At 44.0% G+C, this 23156-nt stretch overlaps 1 protein-coding gene across 1 annotated transcript in view; it reads left to right on the top strand.

Annotated features, from left to right (window-relative positions):
- LOC126235277 (serine/arginine repetitive matrix protein 1) overlaps window positions 1-23156 on the top strand; it is a 971178-nt gene that overhangs the window by 836380 nt on the left and 111642 nt on the right. Inside the window, exon 9 of the mRNA XM_049944347.1 lies at window positions 19299-19737. Coding sequence (XP_049800304.1) covers window positions 19299-19737 — 439 coding nt within the window. The remainder of the gene's footprint in view (window positions 1-19298; window positions 19738-23156) is intronic.

The following is a 23156-nucleotide window of genomic DNA, read 5'->3' as shown; positions in this document are numbered from 1 at the left end:
TAGAGAGAGTTTCGTTGTGGAAACTATTAAATGCATCTCGCATTGAAATCCGCACCACATTTCGAGCCTCAGTAAAACTTCGTCAATCTTGGAGATTTTGCGTTCGTCTAAATTATACGTGCCTTTATCGGTGCTCCTGCAGCAGCTTTCTGTCGTGTTTTGTGTACCATGGGGGATCAATTCCGTCTCTTATTAATTTATTTGGTATGAATCTCTCGAGTGCTGTTGATACTATTTCTTTGAACGTAAGCCACATACGGTGTTCACTTACATAGTTTGGAAGGATTGAAGACCGTATCTTAGAAAGACGTCAACCGAATTTTTAGCTGCTTTTATAAATAGATATATTTCGCGCTTAGTTTTGGTGAATTTCTTTGTTACGAAATTGAGCCTCGCTACGACTGTAATTCCTGTATCCGTTGTGATGCTCAGGATTATTTGTGGCTAAGAGGTCAAGTGTGTTTTCGTAACCATTTACAATTTTAATGGCCTCGTGAACTAATTGTTCAAAAAATATTTAAAAAAGCATTTAGAACAATTACGGAATTTGTTTTCTGACTACAATAGGGTCTGAAAATCTATTTTTGTCAACATACGGAAGGTAGATTGAAGTCACAGCCAACTATAATTGTATGAGTAGGGTACCTATTTGTGATGAGACTCAACTTCCCTTTGAACTGTTCAGCAACTGTTTCATCTGAGACCGGGGGTCGGTAAAAGGAGCCAGTTATCAATTTATTCTGTTGTCGAATATAACCTCTACCCATACTAAGTGACAGGAACTATCTGCTTCAATGTCGCTTGTGAGCTGGAACACACATTACATTATTTTTTCTTAAGTTGTGCTTCTTGTTTCTGTTGTAGTGCAGACCATTACAATTACGGCTTTTCCCTCCAAAGTCTACGATGCTTTCTCTGTGATCCTGTAAATACCAGAGCTAAACAATGTAGAACAACAATGTACGTTACAAGCATAGCATTCTGTATTACTTCATTTCCTTATTTCTAACATTTTAAAATTGTACGCCGACTTTAGACGACATGTCAGTCATAGATGTTCTTATCTCTATTTAGTGAACGTATTTTCAGTCATGTTTTGAACATTGTCCCGCTACACTTTATTAACTAATGTTTCGCCGCAAGGGATATCAGATTTTAGAGAGTAAATTAATATGGAGTACGTCGTTCTTCTTTTCAACCATTCACATACCCATTTCTTCTTGCTTTATTGTCTTCTGGGCATGCAGTTGTAGTAATTAAAGTAGGCACAAATGTAATGATCAAACAGAAATGATTAGCGTACATTCGCATTCTCTTTACATCGTTCCTTTTTTGTTGCTCCCATGGCGATGGACTGTTTCTATCGCAATCAGTAAGCGTGAAAGGAAGCTACCGTACAGACAGAAGGATCTATATTTATACCTAGCAGGACTAATTACATACTGACATAATCGTCGCTATTGCTTTCGTTTTCCAAAAGTTATAAATAATTCACTTTCCGAAAAGAAGCTCTGCATTTCGCCTAGATGTCGAAGAAGAAGGTCTCTTACGTACTGGTTGTATCGAGTAAGATGTGGAGACGGCGGTTAGAAATCGGACAGAAGTAGTACGAAGAAGGGCGTCCCTTACCTGAGGGATCGCTACTCAAGCTACCTGGCGAAGGGACAGGAGTGGCAAATGTCCGGCGTGGCAAATGTCCGGCATTCCTCTGCACAAGTGCTGACATCCCTCGAAAAACTCAAGCTGTGACCATCAAATTTGGTGTTACTCTTGTCTACATATTCAGCTTTCAATGCTATACACTTTTCTCAACGATGGATGACATGGCTGAGACATTGTTTCTAGAAGTCTGCACAACAACAGCTATGATCAAAATTGGAAGTCTGCACTTTGGCTGTTCGTGAAACATTTCTCCTCGAAAACCACATCACTGTCATATTAAAAATTCCTGCCACGCAATGATTTATTCATTCGAGAAGAGAACAAGAAGTCACTGTGTTATGGATCTGGAGAGTATGGAGAATGATACAAAAATCTATGGCTCAAAGAAGCAGCTTATATGACCTGGAGCATTATGTGGAAAAAACATACCCTCCCGCCCAGCCTTTATGACGTTTTCCGTCGACAGCCACCTGCGCCCTCCTCAGGAGAGTTCAGTAGTATGACACTGTTCTCCAAATGCACTTGGGATCAAACCTATACATGTGGTAGGAAGAGAACCTCCTACCAGTGAAAGTAGTTGCTGTTACGAGGTGGCTTCCTCGCACGCAGCAACTACAGTTTCGTCACAGGACCAAAAGGGTCTAGACAAGAGCTGAAGCAAAAAACAGATAGCGACTTAGATTATCAACAATTTAGAATCGTTTATTATTATTAGCAAATGTCCCCACTGGAAAACGATAAGCAGGTGATTTTCAATCTTTCTTAGGGTTCTTCTTATTTTCCCAGTATTTCTCCATTTTCTCCCCTAAAGTCTTCTTTTTTTTCTTCGGTTCACTTTGGTCAGTGTGGCTTTGTTCCATTTCTGGAATAAACTTCCTCTTATCAATTTTGCTTCTGAATGTATCCCAGTCTGATGTGTTTGTTACGTCAATTTTCGCTTTTGTCATATCCTTCCCAACTTCAGTTACCCAAGATATTGATGCTTTACGGATATCACATAGTCCAGTAGACGTTTAGTTACTCTGTTTCCGGGTAATCTGTCAAGGTGTCCGTAGAACTTCATTCGTCTCTTTCAGATAACAATTTCGATGTTTCATACTTTTTCTGTCGTCTCGATGGTTTGCAATCTGTATGCAAAAACAAACGATATATTGTTTGAAATAAAGATGCACATAATTTTATAATCATTTAACGAAAATGTTCACATTACAGAATAAATAAAAACGAAAACCCACTGATGATGGCACAGTGGTGCCGAAACATGTTTGGGTACTGAGAGAAACGGTGTTTTGCGTAACTGGCGGACCTCACATCCAACAATTTTAACTGCAAACACGGCCACAAGGAGCTGCAAATCAAAATGATGAATATTCTGCGGTTATTTCATGTAGTTTTGCTTGTCTGTTAACACTGGCAACTCTGTGCTAAGGCCTCTGCTCTCGGTCGCTAAACGAAGGCCGAAGGCCGCTGCTTTGTTCGTGGTCAGAGGAAATGCCTAAAAGTTAGGCATTCTCAGCACACTCTTGACGTAGTGGATCACGAAACACTAAACTCCCTAACGATTTCCGAAGTGGGATGTCCCATGTGTCTAGCTCCAACTACCACTCCTTGTATTCCACGTTCAGAGTCTGTTCATTCCCGTCGCGCGGCCAGGATCACGTCGGAGACCTTCTCACATGAATCACCAGAGAACAAATGTCAGCTCCGCCAACGCACTGCCGTTTTATACCTTGTGTATGCAATACTACCGCCTTTTGTATATGTGCCTATTGCGATCCCATGACTTTTATCACTTCATGGCACATTATTTGTACCGCTGAAAGAACTGTGCTCTGAAATAAACCGTATTACTTTTATGAGCACAGAAAAAAATTAAGACTGTTAGCCAAATATAAAATGAAAATATAAAATGCTAGCAGACGGAGCAGGGTGTGGTCGTGTTATAGGCTGCTATACCGCTGTGGGGTACGAAGGTCAGACAAGTTACGAGTTTGCATTTTGTTACGGACGATAAAATTCGTGAAAAGGCCAAATGTTTACGCTCGTTGGTCACGAATGCCGTCGCTGCGCGACTCTGAGGAGCCCAGGTTGTCTGCCATTCATAACAGCAAGAAAAGCCGCCGGACCAGACAGCACCACGTTTTAGTTGCGCCTCGGCTCCGCGAGATAACAAGGTCACTGGCAACGCGTCGCAACGAACGGCCCTCCGGCGCCTGTGGTTAGACCTGCCCGGATTCATAGCTGCAGAAGAAGTTGCTGCAGTACTACGAAGCTACTGAAAGCTGCTCTAAGTTTACTGCTACATTTCATCACCCGCATCAGCAATTGCCATCATAATCATCATCGTCACCGCCATTTGACAACTCCTGCTGGATAAAGACTTCATCTAGCCTTTTCTATGCGTTGCAGCCTTTCGCGATACACATCCCTACTGTTGCTGCACCTTTTATGGTTCAAATGGCTCTGAGCACTATGGGACTCAACTGCTGTGGTCATAATTCCCCTAGAACTTAGAACTACTTAAACCTAACTAACGTAAGGACAGCACACAACACCCAGCCATCACGAGGCAGAGAAAATCCCTGACCCCGCCGGGAATCGAACCCGGGAACCCGGGCGTGGGAAGCGAGAACGCTACCGCACGACCACGAGATGCGGGCGCTGCACCTTTTATAATGTCACCTGTTCATGTCCCATCAGATAGTCATTTGGTCTCTTGTAATCTCTTACAAGCCAGCAAAGAAATCCCTTGCTCCAACCAGCACCCATTTTCTTTGCTACACCACGTGTAGGTGCAGCAACAGTATGGATGGGTATCGCGAAAGGCTGCAACGCATAGAAAAGGCTAGATGAAGTCTTTATCCAGCAGGAGTTGTCAAATGGCGGTGACGATGATGATTATGATGGAAATGGCTGATGCGGGTGATGAAATGTAGCAGTAAACTTAGAGCAGCTTTCAGTAGCTTCGTAGTACTGCAGCAACTTCTTCTGCAGCTATTTCTTTTACAAACCAAAATTACCAGACTTTTCAGATATATTGGGAAACAGTAATTTGTGTCCCCAGTTCTGTGACCAGACCTCTGCAGGATATTCTTAAGTTCACACCACAAATAATTCATATTATGCGCTCTTGGACTCTGAAAACTTCCGCTTGTCTCGACGAGCTCGCCGAAATAATAATCTCGTGTGGCATTATGGAGTGACAGTAATCCAATTATGCTAGCGGTCTTCTTTATATAACCTATGTCTGACAAATTAAGCATTGCAAATAAAGATTTGTTCTCCACTTCAGCAGTTCTCTGATATGCTCCTCCCAACTGAATTTATTATCAAGTTGTAATTCCCAGAATTTAACACTGTCAACCTCTTCTGTCTGCTTATTGTGATATTTTAGACATATAGTGGGAGGTAACGTGTGCATATACAAGGTGTTAAATAAAAAATATACCGTATTTTGAGTGCCGGCCGGTGTGGACGAGCGGTTCTAGGCGCTTCAGTCTGGAACCGCGCGACCGCTACGGTCGCAGGTTCGAATCCTGCCTCGGGCATGGATGTGTGTGATGTCCTTAGGTTAGTTAGGTTTAAGTAGTTCTAAGCTCTAGGGGACGGATGACCTTATAAGTTAAGTCCCATAGTACTCAGAGCCATTTTAGTAAGGACACTAATAAATGTTTACTGCATGCAGTACCTATGGACAATGACAGAGGAATGTGTTCTCATTTGTTTAATGCATTCTGTGAATCTTTGGTAGGAGAGATGTGCTTCACAATAGCGAAGGTGAACAAATGCCCAAATCTCTTAATGTATACACCTTAGAGCCCATGTTCAGTGGACTGTTACTCATATTTTGATACATACTATCGCCTTTCGTAACAAGAAATACTTGTCTAATGCCCTGCAGTGTCTGTTTTCAAACTTTAGTGACAACGAATTGGCTAGGAACCATTTGTTAATGTCTTGAGTTTTCTTAACCGCTCTTTCCATAACTATACTTCATTAGCTATTTATTGCATTGTTACTGATGGCAACGTTACTGCTAAAAATTCATTAATGCAGGGTGAATAACCTAAAACTTGCACCGCAGATATTGCAGAAAAGGAAAGTGCTGTTGATGTGCGGGTTTCACAGAATGGATTGGTAGTCAGGGGCTCGTATTGTTAGCCAATCAACAGATTGTAATAATACTTACAAAGAGTATTTTTTGTACAAACATACACTTTTTCTAAATGGAACAATCGCTATTAACATTAACAGACTAAAGGTAGAGTAAATTACAATGTCAGTGGTACTTGGAGCAGGATTCCAGTGCGAGCCGTTTACGAGATACCGTATTTTGAAACGTTCCGACTCTCTTACAATACCTATGGTAGCACACCATGAAGGATTCTGACCAGTAACGAGAGAACTGACCGTCGCAAGTTGTGCTCAAAATGATCAGCGGCAACGGTAATACACACTTCCAGTCTGGTATGGAACGACTGCTGCACACGAACCAGCGTTTTAGCGGAGATGTCCGAGAATTCTAGAGTAATACATCGTTGCATATCATCGGGTATGTTTCGTATATTGTTGTAGATAGCTTTTGTCAGATTAGCCCACAGAAGGAAGTCTATAGACGTCAAAATGGTTCAAATGGCACTGAGCACTAAGGGACATAACATCTGAGGTCATCAGTCCCTTAGAACTTAGAACTACTTAAACGTAACTAACCTAAGGACATCACACACATCCATGCCCGAGGCAGGATTCGAACCTGCGACCTCAGCGGTCGCGCGGTCCCAGACTGAAGCGCCGAGAACCGCTTGGCCACAACGGCCGGCTACAGACGTCAAATCCGGAAAACGAGCCGTCCAAGGTGCAGATCCTTGGCTTCCAGTCCAACGATTTGAAACAATTCGTCAACACATGCTGTAGTACTTCGTGCACTATGGGCTCGACATCCATTATATTGGTACCACAGGTTCCTGCTAGTCTGCAGAGGAACTTCTCCTAGCATCCGTGGAAGATGGTCTGTTAGCCGGCTGCTATATTTGTGTGCGTTCAGCGCTCCGTCTATGAAAAACGAGCCTTTGAGCCGATGGTCCCTACCCCACACAACACGTTTACACTCCATGGACGCCAGTGTGCGATTTGTGCTTTTACCAGCGGGGGGCATGTCTTATGGGGTTAGTATAATTACATATGTTACTAGCTTGGACCATGGCGTTACCCATGGTTAAACAGTTATTTATAAATAGATGTTCATGCCGAAACTCACTATTCACGCGTATGCACTATCAGAAAAGCCATCCATTGTTACATCTTTCAAAGTACATTATAGGTAAAGCTTATTTACAAAATCATCTATATACAGGTATACGACGGGAATTCAAAAAGTAAAGGCACATTTGTGAATGTAGTCAAATTAAATCGGGTGATGCTGAGGGAATTAGATTAGGAAATGAGACACTGAAAGTAGTAAAGGAGTTTTGCTATTTAGGGAGTAAAATAACTGATGATGGTCGAAGTAGAGAGGATATAAAATGTAGACTGGCAATGGCAAGGAAATCGTTTCTGAAGAAGAGAAATTTGTTAACATCGAGTATAGATTTAAGTGTCAGGAAGTCGTTTCTGAAAGTATTTGTATGGAGCGTAGCCAGGTATGGAAATGAAACATGGACGATAACTAGTTTGGACAAGAAGAGAATAGAAGCTTTCGAAATGTGGTGCTACAGAAGAATGCTGAAGATAAGGTGGGTAGATCACGTAACTAATGAGGAGGTATTGAATAGGATTGGGGAGAAGAGAAGTTTGTGGCACAACTTGACTAGAAGAAGGGATCGGTTGGTAGGACATGTTTTGAGGCATCAAGGGATCACAAATTTAGCATTGGAGGGCAGCGTGGAAGGTAAAAATCGTAGAGGGAGACCAAGAGATGAATACACTAAGCAGATTCAGAAGGATGTAGGTTGCAGTAGGTACTGGGAGATGAAGAAGCTTGCACAGGATAGAGTAGCATGGAGAGCTGCATCAAACCAGTCTTAGGACTGAAGACCACAACAACAACAACAACCTCCCTGGACTTCAATGCAGTTTTCCCGACGTTTTACGAGTTTTTTTTTTTATTTCTTCAGAAAATACGTTTTTCGGTTGCATCTGTAACCAATTTTGCACCGCAGCAATGACGTCTTCATCACTTTCAAATCTTCTTCCCTGTAGTGCTTCCGTTAAGGGTCCAAACATGTGAAAATCATTAGAAGCCAGGTCTGGACTGTATGATGGTTGTTCCAGCACCTCGAATCTCAACTAATTTATTGCGTCGGCTGTCCGTTTAGCAGAATATGGGCGAGCGTTATCTTGCTGCAGGATGACACCTCTTCACAGTTTTCCACGACGTTTGGATCTGATTGCAGGTTTTAGTTTCATACGCAGCACATCACATCCACCATACAATACAGATCTGGCTCTAAAGCCTCGTTTACGCTGGGGCGGCGTCTTGCAACATTGTGGCATGCTACGGAAATGTGGCGTGCGTCGTCTTGTAGCATGCTACAACAGGCAACATCTTGCGGCGTATGTTGCATGCGGCAGGTTAATTTATACCAAAGCAACAGAATTTGTGCCACACGTGTGTCGGTCTTGCAATATAAAGGATGATAAAGTATCGCAGCGGCGGCCTACTTGGTACTTGCACATGCAGCTAACAACGGAAATTAAAGCCAAAGGAAAAGAAAAGGATGGTGGAAGAGAAGAGTATTTAAAGAAGGTCCACGAAATAGTATCCTAGGAACTAGAAGCAGACGATGGTGCGTTATTTAGTAACGTGTGCTTTCGTCCCAGGCGCGTTAGTCCGCGCCATACCGTTGCCAAAAGGTGGCCTAACGGTGAATGTTCGCACAGGCACCGGGCCGGTCACCACCCTGTGTCAGGGCCCGGGGTGGGACTTTCAGCCCCCAGCTCACCCAACTCTGCGGTACGACTGCTGCGGTATGACTGCCACACTACTTCCCTCGCAAGCTCGCAAGTAAACGGATGACGCACCTTAGACGAAAGCAACAATGACAACATGAGAATGATTATTTAGTTCTAAATGTTTTGAAATGCTTAACTACTACATAACACTTTTTCAAAATTAATAAGCAAATATATTAATAGTATTAATAGTAAGACCGTATTAAAAACTTTCAGTGTTCGGCACCACAAATTTAAATTATATGTCAAGTTTTACTCCAGTGCGTGGGAAATAAACAACCCAGGTTGGGATGCATAAACTACAGCCAGAGGAGGGGATGGTCTGATGCAGAGGGAGGGAAATCCCTCCCATCCCCCCCTGCAAATCGCACACTGATGGACGCTGACGTTCCACCTGACGAAGTCAACGGAGATTGTCAACAGACCACTACTGCATAAAAAAAATGGCTCTGGGCTCTATGGGACTTAACATCTGAGGTCATCAGTCCCCTAGAACTTAGAACTACTTAAGGACATCACACACAGCAATGCCCGAGGCAGGATTCGAACCTGAGACCGTAGCGGTCGCGCGACTGTAGCGCCTAGAACCACTCGGTAACCCCGGCCGGCCCACTAGTGCATATTTTGGTGGTTTACCTAGCCCTGATTGATAAATGTTTTCATCACTAAAAAAGATACATGATACATCTGCAGTATCCTGTCTTAATGCTCATGTACAGAATTCAGACGATTCCCATAATTGTTCCCATGCACGTCTTGATACAAAGAAATGTCATAGGGGTGGAACCTATGTCGATGGAGAATGCGTAGGACATTTGCCTGACTTATGCAACTTTCTCGTGCGACTGTGCGTTAGCTAACGTGCGGATCAACTGCAACAGCAGCAAAAACATTAATTTCCCCCTATTCTGCCTTCACTTCTTTCCTTTGTTACGTTCGTCTACGTATTACACTGCCACTTTCACGTAACCGGCTGCAGAGTTTCGTAAATAACTGCCGAGATGGTTGACGTCTGCTGGGATATCTTGCCGCATACACCGTATACGAACGATCTGCATTCTTCCTACGCTCTCCATACGTCGTAAGCAAATGGTTCAAATGGCTCTAAGCACTATGGGACTTAACATCTGAGGTCATCAGCCCCCTAGACTTAGAACTACTTAAACCTAACTAACCTAGGGAAATCACACATATCCACGCCCGAGGCAGGATTCGAACCTGCGACCTTAGCAGCCGCGTGGTTCCGGACCGAAGCGCCTAGAACCGCTCGACCACCGCGGCCGGCCGCCATAAGCATGTCGGCTTTCTCTGAATTGGTAAACATCGCCCATTCATGACCTGCTGCTTCGATTGTCACACACTGACTGACAAGTCGCAGTGTGCTCAAGAAACTCGCAAGCACACTGTAAGCAAATGTAACAGCATCGTACCTATCAACAACACAGACAAGCTTTGGTGTGAAAACGTTTCACAAAACGATATCCCGTAAATGACTGAAATTAAAATCCTGCAGCAAATGCCACTGACATTCTAAATTAGCCTAATTTTAGTTTGTTAATGACCGTAGGCATTGTTACATTCAAAAGGTGTATGTTCGTACACTTTCTAAGTATCATCACGATCTGTTTATTGACTAACAATAAGAGGCCTTGATAATCAATCCATTCTGTGAAAACCGCACATCAATAGCACTTTCCATTTCCACATTATTTGAGGTGCAAATTTTAGGTGATCCACCCTGTATACGGAAGAAAAAATAAATGTACTAAGATGGAACCTTATGGAACACCACATGTAATTCGCCCGTAGTTGGATGATGATTGATACCTTAATAAAGTACTGTACCGTGCTGACATGCTTTGTTACCTGTTAGAGAGACGCTATTTGAACCATGTTGCAGCCTTTGCTGTTAGACCGTAACATTCTAATTTACTTAGAAGTCAACATCAGAAACGCGCTGCATCGAACCACAGACTTCCTGCCGCCCGGAAAGCAATTCTCTTGTAGACAGTCCCACGGGAGATAGCAGCGCGCGCCCTTGACAGGCACTTTGACGCAAGCCACAACACCTGTTGCGAGCCAGCGCACCCGCGCGGCCTCGGCTGTCCCGCCCAGGGCAGTAAGCGGACGTACATAGGCGGCTGCCGGCCGCTGCTCGCTTTGGCGGTGTTCGGCGTGGCTGCGGGCGGCCAACGCGCTCCGTCGTCACGCCGCGGACCGCGTGGGCCACAAACTGGTTCCCCGCGTGATCTGCATCGCCACCAAGTAAGGCCGCCGCAACACAACCCCACCCATTGTTCCGGAGGTCCCTCCGTCGCGGGAGCTTCTCGCGTGTTGTACCGCATCCAGCCGACACCTGTTCTCGCCTTATCGACCACGTGTCGAACACGTTATTGCTTTTTAAGTTCATCTCTTTCCCTCGACTCCATTAATATCCTCTTTTATTCCATTATTTTGATCCTACGCAGTGATATCACCATCAGCAGCAACAACAACAAACACTGTGACAACGAGAACAACCATTTGCATCCACTAGTGGATAAAGGCCTCCTCTAGACTTATTCACAGCTAGAGGTCAGTGTTACTGCTGAGTGTTACCTATTACCTACCGACCATACAAATGAGAGTCAGACGTAGACTAGCTTCTTTCTTTTCTCTCGAAACCCAACAAATAATTTACTGGGGATGTTTTTAGGCTGCCAGCCATCAGAGTCCAACAGGCAGCAAAAACAACTTGCCGTACGAGCGTTACCGGCGAGAAATGGCCGCTATGCAACCCACAGACCACATGAAGAAAATACACAACTGGCCATTAAAATTGCTACACAAAGAAGGAATGTAGAAGATAAATGGGTATTCATTGGACAACTATATTATACTAGAACTGATATATGATTACATTTTCACGCAATTTGGGTGCATAGATCCTGAGAAATCAGTACCCAGGACAACCACCTCTGGCCGTAATAACGGCCTTGACACATCTGGGCATTGAGTCAAACAGAGTTTGGATGGCGTGTACAGGTACAGCTGCCCCAGCAGCTTCAGCACGATACTAGAGTTCATCAAGAGTAGTGAGTGGCGAATTGTGACGAGTCAGTTGCTCAGCCACCATTGACCAGCCGTTTTCAATTGGTGAGAGATCTGGAGAATGTGCTGGCCAGGGTAGCAGTCGAGCATTTTCTGCATCCAGAAAGGCCCGTAGAGGACCTGCAACATGCGGTCGTGCATTATCCTGTTTAAATGTAGGGTTTCGCAGGGATCGAATGAAGGGTAGAGCTACGGGTCGCAACACATCTGAAATGTAACGTCCACTGTTCAAAGTGCCGTCAATGCGAACAAGAGGTTACCGAGACGTGTAACCAATGGCACCCCATACCAACACGCCGGGTGATACGCCAGTATCGCGTTGACGAATACAATGTGCGTTCACCATGATGTCGCCAAACACGGATGCGACGATCATGATGCTGTAAACAGAACCTGGATTCATCCGGAAAAATGACGTTTTGCCATTCGTGCGCCCAGGTTAGTCGTTGAGTACACCATCGCAGGCGCTCCTGTCTGTGATGCAGCGTCAAGGGTAACCGCAGCCATCGTCTCCGAGCTGATAGTCCATGGTGCTGCGGACGTCGTCGAACTGTTCGTGCAGATGGTTGTTGTCTTGCAAACGTCCCCATCTGTTGACTCAGGGATCGAGACGTGGCTGCACGATCAGTTACAGCCATGCGGATAAGATGCCTGTCATCGCGAGTACTAGTGATACGAGGCCGTTGGGATCGAGAACGGCGTTCCGTATTACCCTCCTGAACCCACCGATTCCATATTCTGCTAACAGTCATTGGATCTCGACCAACGCGAGCAGTAATGTTGCGATACGATAAACTGCAATCGCGGTAGCCTACAATCCGACCTTTATCAAAGTCGGAAACGTGATGGTACGCGTTTCTCCTCCTTACACGAGGCATCACAACAACGTTTCACCAGGCAACGCCGGTCAACTGCTGTTTGTGTATGAGAAATCGGTTGGAAACTTTCCTCATGTCAGCACGTTGTAGGTATCGCCACCGGTGCCAACCTTGTGTGAATGCTCTGAAAAGCTAATCATTTGCATATCACAGCATCTTCTTCCTATCGGTTACATTTCGCGTCTGTAGCACGTCATCTTCGTGGTGTAGCAATTTTAATGGCCAGTAGTGTAGTAATCTTAATCCCATTCGCTGATGACTATCAGTCATGGCACATATTGTAAGAAGAAATGGAGAAGAGCGGATACCTACTCCCTCTACCACAGCAAAGCAATCTAACAGTCTCCCACTACTTCCACCTGAGCTAAACCTACGATGTAATATCAAGGCCAGCAGAGGCTTCATGACGAAGTATAATGGACTGTGGACAACAAAGTACATCAGTAGTCCCAGAGGAAGGCGTCTACAACAGTGGCTGAAACATCGATTTTATTTTATTCAGTGACAACTACATAACAACAGCACTGGCCCCTGAAAACTTGTACGTTAAGTACACCACTGTTTATCTGAGCACCACGTCTCCTCATGTCGTATAGGTGTTGCAAATCATTTATGTTGTGGTAAGACTTACAAGAGTACCTAGTGAAGTGACACTCTTCGATTTTCTTCATACTCGTGACATTTGATTGCTAGTGACCGGACCTCAGTTCCCTAAAGCAGTACGACGCATTTCTCAAAATAACTCGGAAAAATCACATTCGAAAATCAAAATATTTCCGACAGGTGGTAAGTAGAAAACATTTTTGTTTTTCTACATAGTCGGTAGAAGCATGGGGTGCGAAAGATGAAGCGTTACTACCAGAAGAAATATTGGTCTCTCAGATTTTGATCTTTATTGCAGGCAGCAAAGGTAAAATGAAACTTTACAACGTACAAAACTATGTAATGACTTCAACTGACCGACACATTGATAGAGCCGTATGGATGTAAGGATGGTAGTGATTATACAGATATTGTGTATGGTGTCCACATGTGTGTTTGTTTTGCTAGGTACTGGGAAAAATTTGATTAGAAAAGAACTTTTTTACTTGTGATAGTGTGTGTGTGTGTGTGTGTGTGTGTGTGTTTGTGTAAAGAAAGCTGTATTAGTTAACTGTACACTACTTTGCATTGATTGTGTAAGTTAAAAATACTTTCGTATGCATGTCATGTAATTACTCTTTGGAATGTATTAAAAACTGTTCCCCTACCCTGATGAATATAATGTGGCTTTAAAAATGTGGCTAGCGGAAAAAACTTGAAATAGTTGAGTCACTGGTTTGAAAGAAGATAGTATTGCCAGTTTTTTAAATTTTGTTTGAATCCTTTAACAAATATTGGGTCATAATTTTAATAAAACAATATTTTTTAATTACTGGTACTATGAAAATAAATTAAAATTTGACATAGACATGTGAAATTCCTTATTGTTAAGTGAATTTTACATGCGTCAGTAAAATACTGTTCAAGTTCTAAAAGCAGTATTTTGTTTTACTCTTGATGTTTAGAATTTTTGTACGAAATTTTAATCCATTGTGAATACTCAAGTTTTCATGTAATTAGTGATTACAAAGAAAATGTTTATTTTATTAAAAAATTAATATTCAATATTTCTAACTAGACATTTCCATTTGTTAAGAAATATGGCATTTAAATAAAGAAAAGTTGCCACAAGGGAGTTTCGTACCTGTGACTTCATGATTTTAAGGCCCTTTTGGAACACACTCAGCTGCTAGCGACTATGTTAACAAATTAAAAGTCTTTGGTACTTAAATTCCTCGATACTGAGCTTAGATTTAAGAATTAAAAGTTTATACTGATGGTTAATGCATTGAGATTAAAATGATAAACCAAAAAAAAATGGTTCAAATGGCTCTGAGCACTATGGGACTCAACTGCTGTGGTCATAAGTCCCCTAGAACTTAGAACTACTTAAACCTAACTAACCTAAGGACAGCACACAACACCCAGCCATCACGAGGCAGAGAAAATCCCTGACCCCGCCGGGAATCTAACCCGGGAACCCGGGCGTGGGAAGCGAGAACGCTACCGCACGACCACGAGATGCGGGCGATAAACCAAAAAGAAATGGAGCGAGCGATCAGCAAATTTTTAGAACATGCTCAAAATGAATACTAATTTCAGACAGGGAAATACAAATATCCTACTGAGGATAGGACAAAAAGGACTGGAACATGTTTCGGAAAAGTAAAACAAACAAACAAAACAGTGTCTTGTATAAGGCGGAACACTCACCAATAATACTATACATGTTACAAAATATCTGAAATACGAGCAATAGCCAAACAACTCAATATTAAACACCTTGAAGTATTAAATCAGTCCCACTGAAATGTGAAAGTGATGGTAGACTTTTTTTGATTTATGTAGTGTAAGTGCTACATCGAAAGAAATGTGTTGCTGTTGTGGAATAAACAATCAATTATTCGATATTGTAGGGTATATTCGAGTAGTACAGCATATTCTAAACGTATTCTACTTAAAAATTACTCGAAACAAAGAGAAATTATCTTTATTCTAGCTTTTTTTAAGCGAAACGGAAACAAGTGATGCACTGGAAGCCCATAGTGTAAAGTATGTGCTACAAACAAACACTGTGAGTTTAGTTTATTCCCTGAGCTAGGAAAAAACTATACAGGATTTTCATTTTATCTGATGACATTGAAATATCTAGAAAATTTATGATTAAAATTTGTTCGTCTCGGAGGGGGATACCCAATGATACCAAATTCGACCCCCCACCTCACCTTTGAAATATTAAAGGGAAAACCCATTTTTATTACAGGTTCGGATTCTACGGACAAAAATACATGATTTTTGTCTGAAATATTTCTTTATCTTCGTTTCACGACAGGTGGCGCTGTAATCGGAAAAATCAATATGGGTAGAAAATGCTATGTTTCAAAATACAGTCCAATGACACTTGAATTAACCCCCCACCTCCACGCTGCGAAGGTAGGTCAGGCATTTTCCGGCAAGACGAAAAGGGGATTTCACGACGCGCCATTTGGCCGTATAGTGAACTACGATTTAAAACAAGAGGCAGCGCACCGCGGTCAGAAAAAGGCTCATAGATTCGTTTAACATTAAGCCTGAAACAAGGTTTAGCGTTACCTATAAACAACGACGCGGACGTCGTAAAAAAAAAAAAAAAAAAAAAAAAAATTGTGGTAAGGGGTTATGAGACCAAACTGCTGAAGTCATCGGTCCCTAAGCTTACGCACTACTTAATCTAACTTAAACTAACTTACGCTAAGGGCAACACACACACACACCCATGCCCGAGGGAGGACTCGAACCTCCGACGGAGGGAACCTCGCGGACCGTGAGAAGACGCCTAGACCGCGCGGCTACCCCGCACGGCACGCAGACGTCATAGTTAGCTACACGGCCACAGTGCCGCGTGAAGCAGTCCCCAACGCGTTTTGTCGGAAGAATGCAACGTTGACGTTGTGGTTACCGATTAAAAGTTATGAAATAATTGCCTGTCCTACCCTCGCAGCGTGGATGTGGACGGTTAGTTAAAGTGCCTTTGGATAGCATTTTGAAACACAAGATTTTCTGCCCATACTGATTTTTTCTTTTACAGTGCCATCTGTCGCGAAACTAAAAAAAAGAAGTTCAGAGAAAGTGATATATTTTTGACCGTCGAATCTGAATCTGTAATAAAAAAAATGGGGGTCCTCATTTAAGATTTCAAAGTTGCCCTCACTCTGCTACACAGGGGGCGGGTTAGGGGTTGAGTTTGGTATCATAGGATGTTCCCCTCCGACACAAATAAATTTTAATTGTAAATTTTTTGGATCCGAAATGATGTTTTTAGATACGAGGCGTGTTTTTTAAGTACGTGCCGTTTTGAAATTAAAAAAAGTCGTGCTAAAATATCTCAATAATTTTATTTTTACGTGAATGCCTGCACCTTCATCTACGCGCTGACGCCATTACAGTCTGATTCTTCCTTGTTTACGTTGTGTATTGAGTGTTTAAGGTGCCTCCGGTAATCGAGAATCCCGCCGACTTTGAAGTACGGGCTGTTATAAGATTTCTTAGTGTTAAAGGCCTAAAAGCGATCGATATTCATCGTGAGGTCTGTGCAGTTTACGGAGAAAATATTATGAGTGATGGAATGGTAAGAAAGTGGGTGAGAGCATTTAAAGATGGCCGCACAAATGTGTATGATGAACAACGGAGTGGACGTCCTTCGGTCGTTGGTGCAGGAAGTGGACAATAAGATGAGAGAAAACAGTCGCTTTACGATTTCCTCCTTGCGAGATGACTTTCCCAATGTTTCTCGTAGTGTTTTGTATGACATTGTGACCGAGCACTTGAATTACCGAAAATTGTGCGCACGTCGGGTACCGAAAATGTTGACGGATGTGCAGAAAATCAAACGTTTAGGCAGTGCATTGACTTTACTTGAGCGGTACCACAACGATGATTTCTTAAGCCAAACTGTTACGGGCGATGAAACGTGGGTGGCCTACGTCACACCAGAATCAAAGCAACAGTCCATGCAAGTTCAGCAAGGGCGTCGTTTTGCTGCAAGACAATGCCCGTCCGCATGTGGCGAATCAGACCAAAGATCTCATCACATCTTTTCGATGGGAACCTCTAGATCATCTGCCGTACAGCCCCTATCTTGCGCCCAGTGTCTACCATCTGTTCCTACACTTGAAGAAACACCTGGGCGGTCAGCGTCTTCAAGACGATGACGAAGTCAAAACAATGGAGATGCAGTGGTTAACAAGACAGGCAGACTTCTATGAGAGCCGGCCGAAGTGGCCGTGCGGTTAAAGGCGCTGCAGTCTGGAACCGCAAGACCGCTACGGTCGCAGGTTCGAATCCTGCCTCGGGCATGGATGTTTGTGATGTCCTTAGGTTAGTTAGGTTTAACTAGTTCTAAGTTCTAGGGGACTAATGACCTCAGCAGTTGAGTCCCATAGTGCTCAGAGCCATTTGAATCATTTTTGAACTTCTATGAGGAGGGTATTCAAAAACTGGTACGTTATGACAAGTGCTTCAATATTGACGGAAACAATGTAGAAAAGTACCGGGTGATTAAAAGTCAGTATAAATTTGAAAACTTAATAAACCACGGAATAATGTAGATAGACAGGTAAAAATTGACACACATGCTTGGAATGACATGGGGTTTTATTAGAACAAAAAAAAAAATATTGCTAGACGCGTGAAAGATCTCTTGCTCGCGTCGTTTGATGATGGTCGTGTGGTCAGCCGCAATTTCGTCATGCTTGGCCTTCCAGGTCCCCAGTCCTCAGTCCTTGCGATTATTGGCTTTGGGGTTACCTGAAGTCGCAAGTGTATCGTGATCGACCGACATCTCTAGGAATGCTGAAAAACAGCATCCGACGCCAATGCCTCACCATAACTCCGGACATGCTTTAGAGTGCTGTTCACAACATTATTGCTCGACTACAGCTATTGTTGAGGAATGATGGTGGACATATTGAGCATTTCCTGTAAAGAACATCATCTTTGCTTTCTCTTACTTTGTTATGCTAATTATTGCTATTCTGATCAGATGAAGCGCCATCTGTCGGACTTTTTGAACGTTTTATTTTTTTTTTTGGTTCTAATAAAACTCCATGTCATTCCAAGCATGTGAGTCAATTTGTATCTCTCTATCTACATTATTCCATGATTTATTCAGTTTTCAAATTTATACTCACTTTTTGATCACCCGGAAGATTAAGGTACAGGCTTTCATGTAAAAATAAAATTTTTGAGATATCTTAGCACGTCTTTTTTTAATTTCAGAACGGTTCTTGCTTAAAAAACACGCCTCGTATTTCCACGTCTTCAGATAAACCCTGTGTAATGACTGAGCAGATTCACCGCACTCGGAAATATTCTGATCTTCAAAAGCGATTTTTTCGAGTTTTTTTAAGAATTGCCTCATACTGCTTTGGGATATTGATATCCACCCACTAACCTTCATATGTCATAAGTATGAAGTAAATCGAAGAGCCCCTTCCGTAAGGTCCCACCGCTAGAGCGCCGATAGTTTATTTATTGCAAATACAGCCGTCTTCCTCTGCATCTACATCTACATCCATACTCCGCAAGCCACCTGATGGTGTGTGGCGGAGGGTACCTTGAATACCTCTATCGGTTCTCCCTTCTGTTCCAGTCTCGTATTGTTCGTGGAAAGAAAGATTGTCGGTATGCCTCTGTGTGGGCTCTAATGTCTCTGATTTTATCCTCATAGTCTCTTCGCGAGATATACGTAGGAGGGAGCAATATACTGCTAGACTCCTCGGTGAAGGTATGTTCTAAAAACTTCAACAAAAGCCCGTACCGAGCTACTGAGCGTCTCTCCTGCAGAGTCTTCCTCTGGATTTTATCTATCGTCTCCGTAACGCTTTCGCGATTACTAAATGATCCTGTAACGATGCGCGCTGCTCTCCGTTGGATCTTCTCTATCTATTCTATCAACCCTATCTGGTACGGATCCCACACTGGTGAGCAGTATTCAAGCAGTGGGTGAACAAGTGTACTGTAACCTACTTCCTTCGTTTTCTGATTGCACTTCCTTAGGATTCTTCCAATGAGTCTCAGTCTGGCATCTGCTTTACCGACGATCAACTTTATACGATCATTCCATTTTAAATCCTCACGACGCTCGTTTGTTCCCAGAGCGAGGAAGACGACGTGCCCAGCGACGGGTACCGGGGGCAGCAGCGCGGCTGGGAGAGGCAGCGCCGGCGGCAGCGGGAGCCGGACACGGGGGCGGAGCTGCCGGAGGCGGGGAAGGCGCGCCGCCACCCGGAGCCGCCCCCGGACTACTCGCCGCCCACGCCGTCGCCGTCGCCGCCGCCGGAGGAGCGGCCGGGCGCCAAGAAGGTGTTCCAGCGCACGCGCTTCTCGGCCGACATCCCGCCTCCGCCGCAGCCGCAGCCGCCCCCGCAGCAGACGCACAAGCGCTCCATCGGCGAGTCGTTCCGCAAGCTGGTGGGCAAGTTCCGCACCTCCAGCTCGGAGCGCAAGAAGCAGCAGCAGCAGCAGCGCAAGGGAGGCAAGCAGCGGGCCGGGTCAAGGTCACCGTCGCCTTCGCCTTTCAACAGCAACAGCACAGGTGAGCGCCTGGATAAACGGACCTACGCACAGGCTGCTGCTGCAAATTAAAAATTACATAAAAACTGGTCTTGGTGGTTGTTGTAGTGGTGGTGTTGGGGCCGTAATGTATTGGACTGGACGTACAACACCAACGTGTCTACCGCCTGTACTACACTACTACCCATTAAAATTGCTACAGCAAGAAGAAATGCAGATGATAAACGGGTATTCATTGGACAAATATACTAGAACTGACATGTCATTACATTTTCACGCAATTTGAGTGCATAGATCCTGAGAAATCAGTACCCAGAACAACAACCTCTGGCCATAATAACGGCCTTGATACGCCTGGGCATTGAGTCAAACAGAGCTTGGATGGCGTGTACAGGTACAGCTGCCCATGCAGCTTCAACACGATGCCACAGTTCATCAAGAGTAGTGACTGGCGTATTGTGACGACCCAGTTGCCCGGCCACCATTGACCAGACTTTTCAATTAGTGAGAGATCTGGAGAATGTGTTGGCCAGGGCAGCAGTCGAACATTGTATGTATCCAGAAAGGCCCGTACAGGACATGCAACATGCGGTCGTGCATTATCCTGCTATAATGCAGGGTTTCACAGGCATCGAATGAAGGGTAGAGCTACGGGTCGTAACACATCTGAAATGTAACGTCCACTGTTCAAATGCCGTCAATGCAAACAAGAGGTGTCCGAGACGAGTAACCAATGGCACCCCATACCATCACGCCGGGTGATACGGCAGTATGGCGATGACGAATACTCCCTTACAATGTGTGTTCACCGCGATGTCGGCAAACACTCATGCGACCATCGTGATGCTGTAAACAGAACCTGGATTCATCCGGAAAAATGTTTTGCCATTCGTGCACCTAGGTTCGTCGTCGAGTACACCATCGCAGGCGCTCCTGTCTGTGATGCAGCGTCAATGGTAACCGCAGCCATGGTCTCTGAGCTGATAGTCCATGCTACTGTAAACGTCGTCGAACTGTTCGTGCAGATGTTTGTTGTCTTGCAAACGTCCCCATCTGTTGACTCAGGGATCGAGACGTGGCTGCACGATCAGTTACAGCCATGCGGATAAGATGCCTGTCATCTCGACTGCTAGTGATACGAGGCCGTTGGGGTCCAGCACGGAGTTCCGTATTACCCTCCTGAACTCACCGATTCAATATTCTGCTAACAGTCATTGGATCTCGAACAACGCGAGCAGCAATGTCGCGATACGATAAACCGCAATCGCTATAGGCTACAATCCGACCTTTATCAAAGTCGGAAACGTTATGGTACGCATTTCTCCTCCTTACACGAGGCATCGCAACAACGTTTCTCCAGGCACGCCGGTCAACTGCTGTTTGTGTATGAGAAATCGGTTGGAAACTTTCCTCATGTCAGCACGTTGTAGGTGTCGCCACCGGCGCCTATCTTGTGTGAATGCTCTGAAAAGCTAATCATTTGCACATCACAGCATCTTCTTCCTGTCGGCTAAATTTCGCTTCTGTAGCATGTCATCTTCGTTTTGTAGCACTTTTAATGGCCAGTAGTGTAAAACATTATCTACGTCTGCATGACTACTCTTGCAGTTCACTATTAAATTATGATCCAAACGAAACAATGACATCAGCTGCTAAAGGCCATTGAAATACATCAGTGGGGAAAAGTTGAAAATTTGTGCCGGACCGCGACTCCAAAACCGACATTTCCGTTTCTCACGAACGGTCCCCTTGACCGCCTCGGCCATCCGGAAACGGTCCCTGATCACCTCAAATTTCCAGCATATACACACAGAACTGACGTCGTGCACTGTCCATTATCGTCGTTACTCGCAGCAACATTCTGATTCCTGTAAGAGTCCGAGCGTGTTTGCGCATCTGCACTGAAGGAAGGGATCATTCGGCCATCTCGTCCCAGTTACCCTAGTTATACAGGGTGGTCCATTGATAGTGACCGGACCAAATATCTCACGAAATAAGCATCAAACGAAAAAACTACAAAGAACGAAACTCGTCTAGCTTGAAGGGGGAAACCAGATGGCGCTATGGTTGGCCCGCTAGATGGCGCTGCGTTTTATTAGATGGGAACCCCCTTTTTTTTATTACATATTCGTGCAGTAGTGTTAATTCACCACAATCAAAGAGTGTTCGGTAAAATGTGACTTAGTGAGTTGTTAAAGAAGAAAAGCAGATTGGTGTTTGATGTCCTATCAACAACTAGGTCATTAGAGACAGAACGTAAGCTCGGATTAGGCTAGGATAGGAAAGGAATTCGGTTGTGCCCTTTCGATGGAACCATCCTAGCATTTGCCCTAAGTCGTTTCGGGAAATAAAGGAAAACTAAGATATAGATGCCAGACAGGGATTTGAACTGTCGTCCTCCCGAACACGAGTCTAGTTTGCTAAAGTGAACTGTACACCACAGGCTTCACAGATGAGGGAAGAGGGGGGGGGGGGGGCGGGAGGTCCTATAGCTGGAGTATGATGCCATGCGTTTGTGCCCTATTCAGAGCAGAGGCGCGTGTGAGGGTTACTCTCATCCAGCCAGAGCGACTGGTGTGAGGTACGCCATAGCTGGACAGTCAGCGTCACCGAAAACAGTTTATTGTCCCTCACTGCCAGGCATTCCTGCTCGCATGATTGTAGGGCTCCCTCACTCAACAGCGAAATGACATCCTACAGGGTATTCCCACATTGTGACTCCTGATGGTCCTTGCGGAACTCTTTCGCTGCCTGATTTACTCACCCACTTCTCCAGATTCCCAGAGGAATTATGCTCATTTCCCTTCCTCTTGAAGAAGGAGAAGTGTTCCCAGTATATTTTATATCATTTTCTCCGCTGGGTCCATTTGGCTGCAGTGTCAACAGAGCGCTAAGGAAATTGGAGCAGATAAGAAACAATTTGAAACTCCAAGTTACATTTTATTGCTCGCGTATATTTACAGATATTTCACCTGTGTAGCCAGTGAATTTCACCCTGGTTTAATTTCAAGCAGCTTAATGATTATGACGTCGTATCTTCTCACCAATGTGCTGTACAATGATATAAATTTGCACGTATATCCAGTGGTACATATGCCTACAGTCTGTGAAATGTGTTATGGAGAGAGTTGGAAGTAAAGAAGTAACAAATTAAAAAGTAATGCATGATGCGGCAGTTTTTTCTCGCATCTCACTATATGACGTCATATCTTCTGAAATGTGTGTCGCATAGTGGTATATTTTTGTACGTATATTCAGCAGCAAATGTGGATACTACCTGCGAAAAATTTTGGGAATACAATTAGTAGCAACGAGTAAATTGAAACGTCTTGCACGATGCACCAGTTCTTCACTCATTCAGTTTTTATGATGTATCTCCTGAATTAAGTGTCGTACAGTGATGTAATTTTTCTGGTACCTTCAGTGGTATATGTGAATAAG

Source organism: Schistocerca nitens, chromosome 1 (genome assembly GCF_023898315.1).
Source record: "Schistocerca nitens isolate TAMUIC-IGC-003100 chromosome 1, iqSchNite1.1, whole genome shotgun sequence".
In the NCBI taxonomy this organism is placed as follows: domain Eukaryota; kingdom Metazoa; phylum Arthropoda; class Insecta; order Orthoptera; family Acrididae; genus Schistocerca; species Schistocerca nitens.
This window is presented reverse-complemented; position numbering and strand designations above follow the sequence as displayed.